Here is an 18,570-nt window from a genome sequence, read left to right on the forward strand (position 1 = left end):
TTATACAGTTTTCTGCCCAAGTGTCTTTCTCTTTCTTGTTTTATACACTTCGTTTTATACAATTTGCTTCAACTGTATATGTATAGCAAATTATACAGTTTCTATGTTTGCTATAGAGCGCAATTATGCAAACTTTGCTATAGCATACAAATATGAATATTTTATTTGCTATATGTGAAAATTGCCTTTTAATATACCAAATTATTCCCAAAAAAAATTACCCCTTTCACCCTTATGGGTTTTAGCCCACCAACAATGATGATATTTTAACCTATCGACATATAATAACTAAAAGAAAATGTGAAGTGTACAAGACATAGACAAATAAAGAGAGAACCTTATCGCTATCTTATGAGCAAAGAAAAGTAGGAAATGATCAAAATGAGCCCATAACTCTCCAGAAGGACATAATTCAAATAAAAAATCAAGGAGATGGGGAGACATACACCAACCTCGATCATCGTGTCATATACTAGTTTCATTTTTCGAGAGTCAACTATTTTAAATTTAATTGAAAATTTGCATATGAAATTTTTTATTTTATATATTTATAAATTATGTTAATATATTTATGTAAGTCACAATATTTAATAATTCAAAATATTTAAAATTTTAATAAAATATTTACAAATTAAAATAAACTTATTCAAATTTTGAAATGCTCCATAAATTCTACCCATTTTTCAATTTTCTCATCAATGAGTAGGGTACCGAACAATGCAAGTGATAATATATAGTATTCCCTTTTGTTTATTTTATTACTATAACTTTGATGATGATCCATTTTAATCTGACATTCCTTTTAAAATAATATTTATCATAGGTATATTGTTGTTAAATTAATTATATTTTGAAAACTTTAATTTAATTGTTAATACTTTATGCAGTCATCTAATAATAAGAATTGTACCTTTGATTTCCTATAATCGATAGGTAAAATACTATTTAAAAAAAACTTTAAGGAATAAATAATATTCTTTCTGTTTTAAAAAGAATATTTTTATTTTTTTTAGTTTTTTTTAAAAGAATGATTTTTTTTTTGGCAACGATTTAATTTTAACTTTTCAAGACCACAAGATTTAAGGGTATTTTAATACATTTGACATAACTTTAATTTAGAACCACAAGATTAAAAAGTTTTCTTTCTTTTCTTAAACTCAGTTCCAAATCAAATTAATTCATACTTTTTTAAACGGAGAGAGTATGAAATAAGATACTATCTCATCTTCAATATTTGTATTAGAACCTGACTAATCTAAATTCACACGGAAAAGTGATGCATTGAAGAGTAATTGTCTGTTTTTTCTTTATACATCTCTTTAACAAAACCATAAATAAAAATGTTGTTTTACAAATTTATGCTTTAAAAAACTCTTTTTGAATTTTACATAATTATTTATATTTTCAAGTAAAAAGTAAAATAATTAAAATAATTACCTTTTTTTTTAAAAAAATAAAAAATTGAGGACAACTATAGGGGATATAAATCTAGACAAACTAAAATGAATCTTCGCATAAAAGTTAATACCCGGGATCCGATCCTATTAAATTTAATTATTTTTATTAATAAACAAAAAAAAATTTAAAATAAACAGGATATATACGTGATTCTGTCGAGATTCTAGAACAGCTAGCTAATCACGTGAGAATAACCTACTTACTGAAAAAGTGACATGCATTAAAGTGTAACCGATAATAATTAAAAGGGTTAAAGAATAATACTCCTTTCATTTTATAATAATGTTTGGTTTAAAAAAATAAAAATAAAAATAAATTTTTTTGTCTTAAATTAAAATTGTATCAAATGTACTAAAAAATTAATTTTATGGTGTTAAATATATCACGTGAAAAGTTGAATTTAAAGCATTGTAAAAAAAAAGGGACATTTTTATTTAAACAGACCAAATAAAAGAGTAGGTCATTTTTAATTAAACGAAGAGAGTAATATTTTAAAGAGAAAACAACTAAAAAAAACTATTTATAAGTGGTTATCCTCCTTATTTTCATATTAGTGGCGAAATCAACAATTTCACAAAGAATGTCCAGATTTAGTACAATAAGAACTCTTTTAAAAAGTAGAACTAGTGAGATTTGAACATATAAGCAATTACTCATTCCAAAGAAGTGAAACAACTGGGCAATAACAACTTGTTAGGTTAAGAGTATTCAAAATATGTTATTTAATAATTTCATATATCATTTTACTTATATATTTTTTTCCCGACGAATTGTGTCAAGTTGGACATTCTGATCACAATGTGGCTACCCTACTGTCCATACCCATATTTTTAACTACTAATGTGTGTCCATACCCATATTTTTAACTACTAATGTGTGTTTAATGTTTGATACCATCAAAGTATATATATATATATATACTCATGGTATCAAAGAGGAGGAAGAGTGCAGTGATTCACTTACTCTTTGATACCATTAGAGTAATTTTAGAAGAAGAGACAATGTTTCAGTGAAAACTCTACTCAGTTACTCTTTAATACCACTCTAATGATATCAAAGAGGAAACTGCTCAATTATTGATTAATATTATCGAAATGTATTAAAATCGTATCAAGAATTTAAAAAAAAATGATTCAGTGAATTGAACATGAGGAAGTAAGGTAAATAATTTGGACAATGTGTTCCATCAAAGTAAATAAATTGAGTTAAAGTCTTCACTTGGACAATTTGTGTAATTTTCCTTAATTAAAAATTAAAAATTAACAAAAAAAATATATTATTAAATAATCTCTTTCTATTTATGGTCATGAATATTAATCACTTTAATTAAGAATATTTATTCACTTTATTTTTGGGTTTTAAACATTAATTGAAAACCTGTAAAATTTTCATCGACTTCTCCGCACACGATTATTACGTGCCCCGTCCGCTATAAAAGAGGGTTTGCCAACTGCCTGCCTTTTCGAAGCTCTCCTGTACAAACTCCATTACTTGAGTTTTCTCCATCTCTACCATGGCTGACGCAGCTGCAACGCCGCCTACTGATCCAGCAAGCACGGCGCCACCTGCTACGACTGATCCAGCAAGCACGACGCCGCCTACTAGTACTGATCCGCCTACTAGTACTGATCCAGCAAGCACGACGCCGCCTACTAGTACTGATCCAGCTGATCCAGTAAGTATACAATGTCTTCTATGTTTACATGATATTACAGTTAAATCAATTTTAATTTTCAAACGCACACCGTTGTAGCGTGGTTGTAACTTCATATTCTGTTATTCAGGCTTCACATATTAGATCTAAGTTGTTCAATTACTCAATTTAATTGCCAGAATGAATTGTTATCTTCTTATTTTGAGGTGTTAAATTAGGAATGAGTTGTTGTGCAATGCCTTCATGGTTGTCAATTTCATCTTCGCAATACATATGGTCGTCACTCACCTGATAAAAAAAAAATTCGAGAAAGAGTAGTTAGATTTGATTAAATGCATTGACAGGTAGAATACTAGTATAATTTGTTGAATTTAATTCGAGATGTGTTTTCTCAACATAGATGAGATTCAGAATTTTTGAGTTTTAAATCTGCACCTGATTTGTGTTTATAATTGAAGGTAGCAGAAGATGAGAGGAAACTCGAATATCTGGATTTCATTCAAGTTGCAGCGATCTATGTGATTGTTTGCTTCTCAACTTTGTATGAATACGGCAAAGAAAACTCCGGCCCGTTGAAACCTGGTGTACAGGCCGTAGAAGCCACTGTTAAAACTGTTATCGGACCGGTTTATGAGAAGTTCCATAACGTTCCTTTCAATCTCCTCAAGTTCATCGACCTAAAGGTTCACCTTCTTTCTCCAAAATGAATTTTACCCATACTGTCTACACCATACTTATTTTGCAGCTGAAAGTTTGCTGGAATTGAGAAGGTATTTGTATGGCATTTAGAAATTGTCTTCTCCAACTAATCGAAATCCTAGATCTAGCTCAATTTGGAAGAATGTGCATGGACATGCACATGATAATTCACTAACATAGAAACAAATGTTGTAAACTTTGAACTCGAATTTCAGTGGCAAGGATTTGAAAGTTTGAATCTATGCAGGTTGCAGACTTGATGACAGAAGTTGACAGCCATGTGCCTTCTCTACTAAAGCAGACATCATCTAAAGCTCTGTTAATAGCTCAGAAGGCTCCAGAATTGGCCCGAGATCTCGCCGGCGAGGTACAGCACGATGGCTTAGTGGACACAGCAAGCAACGTAGCTAAAACACTCTACACAAAGTACGAACCCACAATCAAGGAGCTATACACAAAATACGAGCCAGTGATCGAGAAAAATGCGGTTTTGGCATGGAGATCTCTGAATAAGCTTCCTTTGTTCCCTCAAGTGGCTCAGATTTTGGTGCCGACGGCTGCTTATTGGAGTGAGAAATACAATCAAGCGTTGACATATGCGTCGGAGAACGGCTATGCGGCGGCGAATTATTTTCCGATTATTCCCGTAGAGAGGATCGCGAAGGTGTTTGAAGGCGGCGCCACCGCTGAGAACGAGCAGTCCGTTCCCTTGACCGACGGCCCTGTTGCTCCGGCGCAATGACCTTTTTAAATTACTGTACTTGGGGTTTGGCTTAATGGGGCCGTCAGGTTAATAACTTGGTTTATGTTTGTCGGTAGTAATTGTTCATCTTTATATCGTAAGCCACTTCTTAAGTTCCTTAATATATTGTATTTAGTAATTATCCTAGATCACCAAATTTAAATTCGTGAAAAAACCATATTGTATCAACTTTTAATCAAGCAGGTGAAACAAAATACAAGAATAAAGAGGTTTTAGGGAGTATCGATGGTAAAGAACATCAAAAGAAATGATTTGATTTTGTGACCTTTCACAAAGTTATTGGAATAAGACGTGCGTTTTTTAGATTTCGATCAGTCTAGGGAAATATTTGTATATTTTTCAGAGATCATTTCCATCATATTTCTAAGCCTCACGTGTTTAAATCAAAGAAATTTTCACATATAGCTACTTAAATATAATTAATTACTCTCCATAGATATAGTTTGATAATTACAATTTGTAGCTACATGTTATATGGAGAAGAGAGGCGAGCGAGACTAGGAGAGAGGCGAGAGAGGGGGAAAAGTTACAATTTGTAGCTACATGTTATAAGGAGGAGAGAGGCGAGCGAGACTGCGAGAGAGAAGAGAGAGGCGAGAGGCAAGAGAGGGGGAAAAGAATGGGAGAAAGGTGAATTATATATGTATATTGGTTAGATAATTGTATATTATACCTATGTATTTGTATATATGGCAAGAGAGATTGGGAGAGGGAGGAGAGAGGCGAGCGAGACTAGGGAGAGAGGTGAATTGTATACATATGTAGGTTAAATAATTATATATTATACATATGTATTTGTATATTCTGGTGAATTATACATATACAAACGTGACTTATTATACAAACTCGAAGTCAGCCCATGTAATTAATGTATAATGTTAGTCGCGAGAGTAATTATAGCAAACTACAACTACGATATGTAATCAAATAGTATAAATTTATTTTGTTGCGTAATTTTCCCAAACCACCACCCTATTTTATTTTTATCTGACACGAAGAAGTAGCAACAATATACATTTTTTTAAATGACTCAAGATCCATCATGATCGTTAGTTGTTTCTCCATATTTGCGTACAATATGCAAATAGCTAATGATATCTACTCGTACTAAAAAAATGATGAATTGCTTCTATGCATATCTAGAAAATTAAAATATGAATGATTAATTGGTAAAAATGGTGAAGTAACATTTTAAAATACAATTATTAGGTATAATTTTTACATTGATAGTATCTATCACTTGAATCATTTTTGCAATAGTTTGTACATAATTCTAAATGCTTTCTAAAGTTCATGCTTTACAAAAGAGTGAAATGACAGATTCACCCCCCCCCCTAACTTCCTTGTCCTCTATGTAACACAGCATAAACACCTTGTGAGATAAGATTGGCACCAAAAATGAGAATAGTGACGTACGCAGACTTTATCTCTATCTTGTGAGAGTAGAGAGCTTGTTTCTCGACTCCGGTAAAACAATCATTTTCTCCAAAAAGAAATCAAAAAATGACTTGTAATATCACCACTCAAAAAGTATCAGTCGGTTCAATTACTATCATGTTATAAAACAAAATATCAAGAATCAAGGAAACTCTGCTTTGTGGACCCTTGTTAGTAAGATGTATGTTGTTGAATAGAAGTACATTAAATGAGAAAAAGAATCACAGTTGTTCAATATATTGTAGGAAGCATATAAAGCAACACAAACCTCTTCATTTCATCTGGCAAAAAAGTACATTCAATCACTCAAAATTGACTTATAACTCATAACAGTAGGAATAAATTAACAGAAGCATTATTCAGTGAACTGACAAAGATAATATGTCATCATGTAAGGTCTAATGAACCAAAAATGCAATGCTGATATGGAAATGAAATTTAGTAGATTGAGTACTTCTCGCCAGCATCCGGCCAAAGCTTCCTGTAGATGCCAATTGCAGTTGGAATAATAGCAGTAAGTGCAAGAGAGAGATGATCTGAACTGCTTGTCCTCACGGTTACTTGCCCACTGAGCTTGTTATTGATTCCTGCTCGAACAGCTACCTTCGAATTGCGTCCCACAGCGAATTGCGCCATACTGTTGAAACCTAGAGCCAAATCACCTCTCCACTTTATGACGGACATAGACAATGTAGACTGCACCTGACCGATTGGGAAATCTGCCTCCCTCCTCTGCAGTTCAAAGTTAGCCCCATAAGCTGTGTCACTCTGAGATCGAACAGTGCCAGCACTGCCAACTAGAACGTATTGCTTGCCTAAGATGATTTGATCTTCAACTTTAAGTCCAGTGACCATATTTTCACCTAGAAATGTAACAGAAATTCCGCAAGCAGTCTTGTTCTTCTTCAAGCTTTTGAATTTGGTTTCTCCTCGGACAATATAGGAAAGTTGCTTTCCTATGCTTTGAATATCAAAGCCAGCCATGGTTGATCCATTTTCTCCGTGCTTAGCAGCAATCGAAGAGTCCAAATTGATACTGAAATCCTTCTTATCTTTGGTGATTTGCACAGTAACTGCAGCAGGGAAACGACTGGCAATGGCTAAACTTTGTTCCACGTTAACACCATCATAGCCACAATCATGATCCCAACCATGCGTGTCCAGAACAGGCCTTGCAAGGAACTGTGATGTGGGCTCCAAGAAGCGGTACCTGTAGGCGGGATTATCACTATCAAAAGAAGGTGGGAGGGCCATGTCAGGGAGGGGAACTGCTACGGGAGCTGCTGCACCTGCATCAGCTTCTTCCTCTGCATAACCATTGTCAATTGCAGCCTCTTTTCCCTTACTTTTCATCTCTTTCATTCTTTTTAACTCTTCTCTCAACTGTTTCTTCTGAAGGAGCTTGACCCTATAGTCATACTCCTCAAAGTACGCCTTCCTCTGTTCTTTGCTGAGCTTAGCAAGCTGAGCCTTCCGAAGAGGCTTGAAGGGAGGAAGCTGGTCATACTCATCTTCTTCTTCTTGGTCAGAGTCTGACAAATCATCTAAGTCAATGTCTGAATCACCGTTGTCACCACCCTGCTCAGCAGAAAGCTTTGGATGCGCACGTGACTGCAACATTGAAGAAAGCATGTAGGGAAGAGGTGGTGAGCGTGTGCGGAAACCAAAGAGCTTACGGTGATCAAATGGATCTTCAGGCTTTGAAAGTGCACTTGCTTCAGATAAGATCTTCATTGAGTAGCTTAATAGTAGTAATTGAGGCCTCCAGCTCTGGCCATTAGGTAGTATCTTATGTCCATCCCTATTCCTCCTGCACGATGGATGATTTTCTACCAGAGAGACGGGATTCATCAGACTTGGACTCATCATTCGTAAATCGCCTACTGCTTGCCCGATGGACTGCTGAACAACATGAGATCTTTGAGTAACAAACACCTCATAACTTAAAGGGGATCCAGAAGGTCCATCTGGAGGTGCAGAAGCTCCATGTGTGAGGGTGACTATGGCGCTTCGCCATATTGAAGGGCCAAGACAACTTGTGATAGTCTTCAGCATAGGAAGATCATTGAGATCTCTAGTTTGGGCATCCAACCGATCGACATAGAGGTAAATATCAGGGGGATTCTTCTTAGTCAACTTCTTTACTGAAGACAAGACACTGCGATTGAAACCCTGTTCCATCGCAGAGGACTTGAGGCCAGGTGTATCAAACACCCGAATCTTAACACCATCTACAACACCACTGATCTCTTTCACACTGGTGGTAGCAGGTCCAAAGGCATCAATTGATGTTTTTTCCTCTCCAAAGATAGAGTTTATGGTAGCGCTCTTACCCACCCCAGATTTGCCAATAACCAGGATATTCACAGAGAAGTCCAAATCATCTTTCCCCTCTGCTTCAAGCTGGAAAGCTTTCATCTTGGCAGCCTCAACGCTAAAAAGTGGACTGTTTTGCCTTCGTGCAATAAGTGTCATCCGGTACAAAACTTGTGCAGCTATGGGCTCATCAGAAGATAGACCCAACCTGTGAATAAGCCTCAAAAACTTGACCCTGATCTGCTGTAGTGTGTCCAGTTTCTTCTTCTCTTCTTCACTCAAGTTGTTCTCAGATTCTCCACTGTTCTGGAGATTGGAATGAGTAAAAAGATTGGGTTGGCTTGGTCGGGGAGCTGGCCTCAGTGACCGGAGTGATGACCCAAGACCAGCAGGACGTTCAACAGAGAATAGTCTTGATCCATCTTGAGACGTGACTGTTATGTTGCCACCATCAGAATCACTACCTGTTGCTGCTTTTAAAAGAGCAGCTAAGGCAGCTGAATCAAACAACTCCTTCACATCTCCTTCTTCATCAGTATCAGCCTCCTCATCTGAGTCGGTGACAATCTGACCATCAATATCCTGAGAAACCTCAGCACCAGCATAGGAGCCACCACCAGATTCCCTTTCCAGCTCCTCCATAAACTGTTTGGCAGCTTCAGAGCTTCCAAAAATCATACCATCTGTCTCTCCATCTGAAACTGAGCCTTCAAGGTTAGCTTCTTCATCTATATGATCTTTAGCTTCTCCTTCTTGCTCTGAGCCAGTGATTGACCTTGATATAGCAGATGTTTGACCAGAGACTTCAACTTCCACTACATCTCGCTCGACGCTTTCTCCGGAATGGTCACCATTGGCATATATAGTTCCAGACACTGCCTGCTCAGGTTCCACTTCAACATCCTTGGTGTCCAGACTTTTATTAACAGTTTCAGGATCAGCTTCTTTAATTTCCTCAGTAACATCTACCACATCACCAGTCTGAACAACTGCAGAATCAAGTTTTCCAGCACCAACAATGTTATCCACAGGCTTTGATTCTGCAGTTGCAACAGTATCATCCACCACAGGCTTAGGGTTCTGTGCATCTACTTCATCAACTGTCATTTTAGCCACTTCTTCAATAAGTTGTCTGGTCTCACCAACATCATTTACTGATGTCACATTTTCATCATTGGTACCTTCAATATGTTCTTCCACTTCCTTGCTCTCGTCCACATCTCCAACAACAGCAACCCCTGGCCCTGAGACATTGACTTCAATAGCATCCACAACTGCATCTCCTTCGGAAGTAAATTTCTTACTATCTGTTTCAGCCAACAAAGATTCCGACGGTTGTTCAACAACCACCTTATTGACTTTTTCGGCATCATCACTATGTATAGCTCTCTCTTCAATGACCGAGGTAGGTTCCTCGGCCTCCTTCAAATTGGATGAAGCAATAGCAACCTCTTCAATGACCGAGGTAGGTTCCTCAGACTCCTTCAAATTGGATGAAGCAATAGCACTCTCTTCAATGACCGAGGTAGGTTCCTCAGCCTCCTTTAAATTAGATGAAGCAACACTAGTTAAAGCTTCATTCTTTTCATCCTCCACAATCTCCTTCACCTCCTCCTGAATGGACCTATCCTCACCCCCTTGCAATTCTGTCTTTTCATCCTCCACAGTCTCCTTCACCTCCTCCGCGATAGACCTATCCCCGCCCTCTTTCGGTTCCATCTTTTCATCCTCCACAGTTTCCTTCACCTCCTCCTGAGTGGACCTATCCTCACCCTCTTTCAATCCTGCACCAACCGCAACCTCACCACCATTATCTTTCACCTGCTCAATTGAATTCAACTTATCAACCGAGTCAAACTCTTCAGTATTACCCTCGATTCCCGTCCCCAGTGATTTGGTAGCATCAGAGTCAGTAGAATCAGGTAAACTATTCCCAATAACAGGAACAGAACCACCAACATCTTCACCTAAAACCTCAACATTTTCAACACCCTCACTCTTAGAAACCTCAGAAACAGGCTTCTCAACTTCCGCAGAACCCACAACGGAATCATCCAACTTCTCTTCCCCAATAGTTTTTTCTAGGGTTCCCTCATCTGGGTCAGCAGGAATTGGCAATTCTTGCTGACCACCCACAATAGTTACATCACTAGCGCTTTTACCCTCACTATTGCTATTACTATTAATATCGGAATCATTGATTTCTACATTAATTTTGGAGACATTTTCAGTTTCAGTATGATTAGAAGAAGAATTGTTGATGGGAGAAGAACCTGGAGAAGAAGAAACAGCAGGAGGCGAAAACGTCGCTTCTTCAGAATCCATTGCGCCAACAAACAACAAACAACAACAACTCCGCCACTCAACTGTGAAGAATTGAAAAAAGTGGAAAGATAACAAAGTTCTCTGTGGAGAGAACAAAGAGGGGTTTGGTTCTTGTGAGATAAGAGTAGACGATAAGGTTTATACTACTAGCTGCATTTTGTTATTGGCACACTATGGGCTTTGGGGTTTTTGAGATTTTTCACTCTCTAGGGGTATTTTTGGTTCGTGATAAAATTATGAAAAACTTATATAAATATGCTATAATAAAAAAATATTTACCATTTATAGTAATAATATTTTTTTTATTTGACCATTTTTAATTCATTTATAATACAAGTGTAATATATATTTACAAAGATAAATTTATTATTCAAATATAATACAAGTTTTAATGATGGATAATACACTTATAATACAATGTGACGATTTTTTACCAAACAAACATAATATATTTCAAAAATAATTACAATTCAAATATATTACATATATAATTCACTTTTAATACATATTACAAACTTATCACAATATTGCTATAAATGGTAATAAACAAGTAGTATCGCTAAAATCAGTAATTATTTTTAAAAATGTATTGATTCATGTAATTTTTCCTAAAATTATCGATTTTTTTTTTTGATTTTTTGTTTGATATACGTCAATTAAAACATGTTTAAGGAGAACGTTCTTGATAAAATTTTCTTCGTATTCAAAATATTTTGAGATATAAATTTGAGGTATAAAATTATCATGAGGTATAATATTATGAAATTTATCATAAGTAAAATTAATTAATTATATCTGTTTTCAATTACTTGTGATTTTTTTTTGTAGAAAATGTGGAAGAAAAATAATTAACTAAAAATACTAGAAAATATCTGTTAAACTTCACAGATTATTTATTACAAAAGAAATTATATTAAACACCAAAAAAGATACTTTTTTACTTCATATTGTGAATTAATAAATAAAAAATATAGTTCAAAATAAGTGGTTTTTTCAAAATTTAAGGAAATTATTGATACTTTTTTGTTAATATTTATTCTTAATTTAATAAGATTGTTAACTATATTTCTTTTTCTAGTAGAATAGTTCGAAAATAATCAAAAAAATAATAGTGAAAAATAACCTTTTATTTATGTTCTTAAATATTTTTTCGATAAATGTATCAAATTCATATCATTCACTATTAATATGAACTAGAAAGAGTACATATAATGGCCTATTATTTTTAAATATTTCCTGAATGTTTTTAATTATAAAAATCATGATCTATAGTAATTTTATTTACTCATTGAGTGTGTTTAAAAAAAAAAAGATTAAACTATTAAGGAATGAACATAGAATTTTCTCATTGGTTAGAAATTTTGACAAAACACCACAAAAGGGTACACTTCTAAGTGTTATATAAGTTTTGAAGAAGTGAGATGAATTTCAAATATAAAAAGTGAATTTAAATCAAATAATAACTTTAAAAAAATTATTCTTAATTTTGAACATATATGTCTTAATATTCAAAAATGCATGCATATACTTTCTCCGTTCAATTTTAATTATTATGATTTCTTTTTTAAATCAAATATTAAGAACTTTAACTTACATGTTACGATATATTTTTTCATAATATTGATTTGTAAAAAGTGGCAATTTACAATATTTTCCATATATTTTTGAATATCTATTTTTTTTTTAAAAAATATTAAATCAATATAATCTAATTTAACTTTAGAATAAGTCAAATTTACTCTCGTAAAATGTAATATGACAACTAAAAATAAAATAAAAAAAGTGAGGTTCGGCCATAGAAAACATTAATAACAAACCAAAAAAACATTAATGACAAACCAAATTTCCAATGTATATGTCGAAAGTCTACTTGTAAAAGAAAAAATGCCTAACTTCAAAATAAAATTTATAACTTTGTTTTGAAATGGAAAAAAGAATGTGACTTGTGAATTAAATGCACATTAGGAGTTTGATATGTGTATAATAATAAATAGTTACTAATTTAAGCATAAATTTATTAGTAACTATTTAGTCAATATTTAAAAAGTGCATTTAGGAAAAATATAGTATTAAAAAAACAATTTAGCATGCTATTTTGAGAATCATTTTTTTTATTAAAAACATGTTCAACGTTTTTAACTCTTTGAAATAAATTTTTTTTTTATTTTGAAAATTTTGAAAATTGAACAAAGTATAACAAGATAGAGTGGTTGTGATGAATTTAGGATGGGGCGAGAGTGTTCACCTGAACCCTTTTTATAAAAAAAATTAACTGTTTATATAAGGTGTTTTTTCAAAATTCTAGTGAATATATAGATTTTAAATACTTAAGCATAAGACTGAAAGTTACCTTAGTAATTTAGGAACTTCATAATTCATTTTTAAATGGATATATCATATTTATTTTTTCTAACCTACTTAACAAAAATTCTGAATCAGTGATTGAAAATACGATTTAATGTCACAATAATACTGAATAATTTGAATTGCATATTTGTTTGGTTGTAACTGCAGGCTTTGGATGGAAATGATGATAAATGATAATATCTTTGGTCTGACCAAATTACTTTTTTTAAAAAGAAAAATTATAATATCTTGAGGGATTTTAATTCCCCACAAAACCCTTTTTTTTTTCTTTTTTTGTTTGAGTATATTCCATTTGCTTTTTAAAATTTTGTCAACATTGGGTTTTTACTGATTATATGTGGACCTCAACTTCCTCATCTTTAATGTATGGCCTTCTCTTTTTTTTTGGCTTCCATGATATTCCAATTCCCTAAATTATCTATAAAACTATATATTATATTTTATATATTTTAAATAATTTGATTTTAAATTTTTTTTTAGCAATTGATCTTATGTTTAGTGAACTCTATAATTTTTGGGATATGATGATATGAATATATACTTATGTCCTCCTTAAAAAATTATTCTATTTGTCTCAATTTGTATGATATAATTAAATTTTTGAGAGTTAAATGATTTAATTCTATCTGTGAAATTGGACATGTAATATGTAAATTTATCAAAGTAAATTTTATATATTTGAAAACTACGTAAGAAATACTGTAAGACATTATAATTGATATTTTAAAAAGGGAAAATGGTCCGAAAAATACTCCAACATTGGCCGAAATAGTTGTTTTGATACCAAATTTTATGGAGAACCTTTTACCTCATGCACTTTTTAAAAGTATATTTTAAAGATATATATGTGCCTACGTGGACGCATTACTATTTAAAATGATGCAATATTTATGATGTCCACGTGGACACATATATATCTTTAAAATACATTATTAAATAGTGCAAGGGGTAAAAGGTCATGCATAAAGTTTGTATCGTAGCAACAATTTTGGTCAAACTTCGAATATATTTAAGACCTTTTTTTAAAAAAAATATATGAAAAATTATTGAAATCTCAAAATTTGCAAAGTATCACATAACTTAGGACAGAAAAATATTTGTCACGGGGGCATAAATTAAAAACCTAACACAAAATATGGGTAAAAGTGCAAGTGACTCTAACACTATGTTTGGATCATTGTTATCAATTGTATTGTATTGTATCGTTACTATACCTACAATGTTTGTTTTGATTGTTACTTAAAATGTATTGTACTGTATTGTTAAATTTCGTTGTTACGTAACAATGAAAACCCCTATTTTATGAAACAACTAATTTGGTGTGTTCCCATTGTTACTGAGTTTCTTAATCTTTACATAATATTTACAAATACTATTTTATCCTTTACCTTAATTATTTAAACCTAGTCAAACCTCCTACCCTAGAATAATTAAGGATATTTATAAATTACAATACTGTACGATACAATCAAAACAAACAATACAATCTAACCAAACATTGTATCTACCATATAATACAATACAATAGAATACAATACAATACAATACATTATGAAACAATAGGTAACAATGATATAAACAAAGCGTAAATTATCTTCTTAGATGGAAAGAAAAAGATTTCAACTTTTCCCCTTTATGGGCTTTCTAAAGAAATATCTTCACATTTTAATTGGGCTTTGCAATCATGTCATTTGGTTTGGGCCGTGCATCGTGAGGCTTTTTTCTTTTACAAAAGTGACTTTTGATATAAAATCGAAATATTCGGTGAGGTAAATTATTTTGACATTATCATTTAATTTGTATTTTTTTAATGTACATTGTATGCACATTTTAGACATTGTTTGAAATTAGGTTTTGGTACGTCTGTTGTCTAATACTGCATATGAGTGATGTTCATGCATTTATGACTGAAATTCAAACAAAAAATGATTGATCTTCGTAAGTTCACGTGAATTTTAGTCATATATAATTAAAGTATTTCTATCTATCAATTGTTGCTTGTACTGTTGTCGCATGTATATAAACTTCATACGTAAATAGTTGAAGTTAGACAAGTCATTTTTCCAACTTTTTAATGAAATCATCATAACATGCTGGATACAATAAGGTATCACCTAAGTCAAGTTTTAAAAATATATCATAATCTACCTTAAATATCAAACAAAAATATAACAAACTTTCATAAATACGTATTTCCTTTTTGAACAGATTCAAAACAATAATTTTCATTTTAAAATATCACTCATAAAACATAGATGCTAAGTCTAGAAATAAGTTAATTTCACCATGAGTTAATACTGCAATACAAAAAAAAAAAATCATTTCTCCATTCTCAAAATTAAAATTTTCAAATTTATACGATCATATCATGGATGATACGTTAACAAATTGAAAAAAGAAAATCATAAAATGAGATATCGTTGAAAATCATTCTACCTCACAAAATTCGATGTTTAGTGAATGATATGAAATCAATTTTTTTATATATAGAGATCTTCACATTTGCGATAAAACTTTTGCAACTACGAGTCCATCAGAAGAACAATACTTCACACTAAAAAATCATAACTTTTTCGTACGATTTCAACAATTCATTTCACTATGACTTTGAAATTACTGTCAAAGCATCAAATTTTTAACCAAGCACTCAAAATTCATTGGAGACCTTCCAAAATATATATCATATGTAAATCAATCATGTTTTTATGAACCTGCTGAAGTCATCAAATCTTCGTTTTGAGGTCATGTTATTCAGATATTGATCGAAGTAGATTCTAGACTTATAAAAAAATCCACTAAAAATCAACTTAATGATTTAAATCACTCTTTGGAGTGTCTTGTAAATCATCCTTCAAACCTAATAGAGCATCAAAACTCAAATTCAAATGCATTTAATCAAAATATATATCGGCTTTGGTCAAACTTCTCGTTTTCAAACTTTTTAAAATAAATTTTTTTCTCCAAAACACATCTAATCACTTCAAAAACTATGTCACTCGTATGTGTGAGTAGTAAATAACATAATAAAACTACGACAAGCATCAAAATTGAAGAAAAATATATTCAATAGCATAAAACGATCATACATATCACAACAAAATCTAAAAATTATAATTAAGATCAAAGAAATTTCAACTCTTTCGTCGATCAACCATACCACTCCTTAACAAAAATAATTTTACAAATTATGATGACTACTTTAATAGTTTGAGTCTAAGAAAAAGTCTTACAAATGTTACAATTAACTTTATTTTCTATTTTTGTTATGAATATGAATAAACGATATTCAATCGATCTCTTTTCGATGATAATAAAAACAAAATATATATTATTCACCAATCATTCTAAATTGTTGGTCACATTAGAAAAAAAAAATACATCACAAAATACAATTCTTCCTTTAATTTTTCGAACGGATATACATGCATGCTTTCACACAGAGCAAGTTGTAATACTAATAATATAAAAATAGAATGATTTTGACCATAATTAATATTATATATCATAATATAATATATAGTATTGTATTCATGTTCATACCAAGGGCGTTTGTCCATAGATTTCCTAAATAATATTTGGGAGAAAACTTGGCAATAGTATTTGTCCATACAGTTTGCCATTATTTAGCATATATTTTTGGCAAATATCCCAAATTCCCAAATACTAATTTTTTCTAGTATTTGGGTCAAATCTCATTATTTTAGATCTTTTAAAAATTAAAATTTTATCTCAAATTTTTATTTTTTACAAAACACGCTCTATAGTTGTTGCTTACGTTGTATTACATAATTTTTTACGTTAATTTCAAAGTAGTGATGAAATATTCGGTGAATGTTAAATGATAATATGGTTATTGATGAAAATGATGAACAATCGGCTCAAGATAACAAAGTCATGTGTTTTGTCTACTTCGCGATGTATGAAATGATGCTTGTTGCATTCACCACATTGCTCTAGTGTCATGGACACTATTTATTGTTATTTTAACAAAGATCCAATTAACTTGTAATACAAACTTATGGTTATTTTTTATATTTTAAAAATTTATGGGTATAAATCATATTTTTCTAAAAAAGTGAAATATATTTCCCAAATAATATGGCCAAACACATGGTGATATTCACCCAAATTTTCACTCAAATAATATTTACTAAAAATATTTGAAAATCTATGGTCAAACGCCAGCTAAACAAGAAGGAGGAAGTACAAAGAATAAAATAAAGTAGTTATACTAAAAAATAAATAGGTATGAGAATCTTTTAATTTACAAAATTCAAAAAAATAATTTTAATTTATATAAATTTATTGTTGGTTGTTTCTTCCTTGACCATTCATTGTTCCCCAGGAATAGCAAAAATAGAATAAAATAATGGTAAAAGTGTGTGGTTAAAGAAAGGCAAAAAAAAATAATTATAAAATAATAACAGAAGTGTATATAGTGCCCAATAGTTGTGTTTTCCATCTTTAACAACAAACAAGCTAATAAAATATTCCAAAGAGGATGAGACAATAAAATTGGGATACAATATAATATTTTAGCAAGTATAATTTTTCTAACTAAAATAATAATTCTATGTTAAAATTTAGGAAAAAATTACATTTGTCTTTAAATTATAATAAAATAAATGTATCACAAATTTGTGTAAAAAATAAGAATAATATAATCATAGATTGAAGTTGAAAGTTAAAACTGTTCGTGTTAATTACTAACTTCATTTCAAACAATTTGATAAAAGAGAATGAGAGATATGTAAGATTATTGATGACAAAAAAAGAAGTGGATATGAGATAACTAAAATTTAGAATTAACTAAGATTAAATTATAAATTTAATTAAATCAATAAAGTTAAAAATATAATTTCAAAATTGAATAGCAAAGACATTCGTTACTAAGAATGTCAAGAGTTGAATTGCCTAATTTTTTAATAAATGAAAAATAGATCGAGAATATCAAATGATTTTTATGCAGAATTTTAGAGACATGTACCATTGATTCTTTCTGAGAAAATAGATTAAGATCTCTATTAAAAATTATATGATCGATTGAGTTTAATTGATCCGTTAAAAAAGTAATATTATTAAAGAATTTAGTTCTCAATAAAATGTTAGGTCCAATGTACTATGACATTATTTGTGTGACTCGTTGAAACGTAAGTTTATGAATTTTCTTTTTATTCAATACCATTATGAGCATAAATTTTTTGTGCTCAAGCATAATTATTTTAAATCTGTTTAAAATGTGACAGTTTTCGTTATATCGTTTAAACATATTAATGAACTAACAATTCTCATTAGTTCTCCATCGAAAGTCTCCAAATTTTACATTATTAATCATTCATTTCCTGCACTTGGACACACAAAAGAATTAGTACCAGTGATACTCGAGAAGATATTAAAAGTGATTTATATACAATCATCAAATAATCATAAATCAGAAGATGAAAGTTAAGTTGGTGCATGATAATCAATATGTGACAAAAGATTATAAATCACATTCAAATTAGAACTCTAACAAATTCTTTAATAATAAATTTACGTTCATCGTTTGACT

General features: G+C 31.4%; 2 protein-coding genes across 2 annotated transcripts; one reads left to right on the plus strand and one right to left on the minus strand.

Annotated features, from left to right (window-relative positions):
• Nucleotides 1-2,894: 2,894 nt before the first annotated feature.
• LOC107030551 (stress-related protein) lies at nucleotides 2,895-4,879 on the plus strand. Its single transcript, XM_015231821.1, has 3 exons — nucleotides 2,895-3,133; nucleotides 3,571-3,795; nucleotides 4,059-4,879. Exons 1-3 carry the CDS (start codon nucleotides 2,972-2,974, stop codon nucleotides 4,551-4,553), a joined length of 882 nt encoding a protein of 293 aa, XP_015087307.1. The 5' UTR covers nucleotides 2,895-2,971; the 3' UTR covers nucleotides 4,554-4,879.
• A 1,385-nt stretch (nucleotides 4,880-6,264) lies between these two features.
• On the minus strand, nucleotides 6,265-10,816 carry LOC107030552 (translocase of chloroplast 159, chloroplastic). Its single transcript, XM_015231822.2, has one exon. The coding sequence runs from the start codon at nucleotides 10,650-10,652 to the stop codon at nucleotides 6,450-6,452; it is 4,203 nt and encodes a 1,400-aa protein (XP_015087308.1). The 5' UTR covers nucleotides 10,653-10,816; the 3' UTR covers nucleotides 6,265-6,449.
• Nucleotides 10,817-18,570: the final 7,754 nt, after the last annotated feature.

The sequence above is a fragment of the Solanum pennellii genome, chromosome 9, assembly GCF_001406875.1.
Source record: "Solanum pennellii chromosome 9, SPENNV200".
Taxonomy (NCBI): domain Eukaryota; kingdom Viridiplantae; phylum Streptophyta; class Magnoliopsida; order Solanales; family Solanaceae; genus Solanum; species Solanum pennellii.

What these genes read in the sequence shown, in the direction of transcription:
- LOC107030551 (XM_015231821.1), top strand. Translation starts at nt 2,972, where the DNA reads ATGGCTGACGCAGCTGCAACGCCGCCTACTGATCCAGCAAGCACGGCG. An exon ending in GTACTGATCCAGCTGATCCA is followed by an intron (nt 3,134 to 3,570) that starts GTAAGTATACAA and finishes TTATAATTGAAG; the next exon opens with GTAGCAGAAGATGAGAGGAA. An exon ending in TCAAGTTCATCGACCTAAAG is followed by an intron (nt 3,796 to 4,058) that starts GTTCACCTTCTT and finishes GAATCTATGCAG; the next exon opens with GTTGCAGACTTGATGACAGA.
- LOC107030552 (XM_015231822.2), bottom strand. Translation starts at nt 10,652, where the DNA reads ATGGATTCTGAAGAAGCGACGTTTTCGCCTCCTGCTGTTTCTTCTTCT.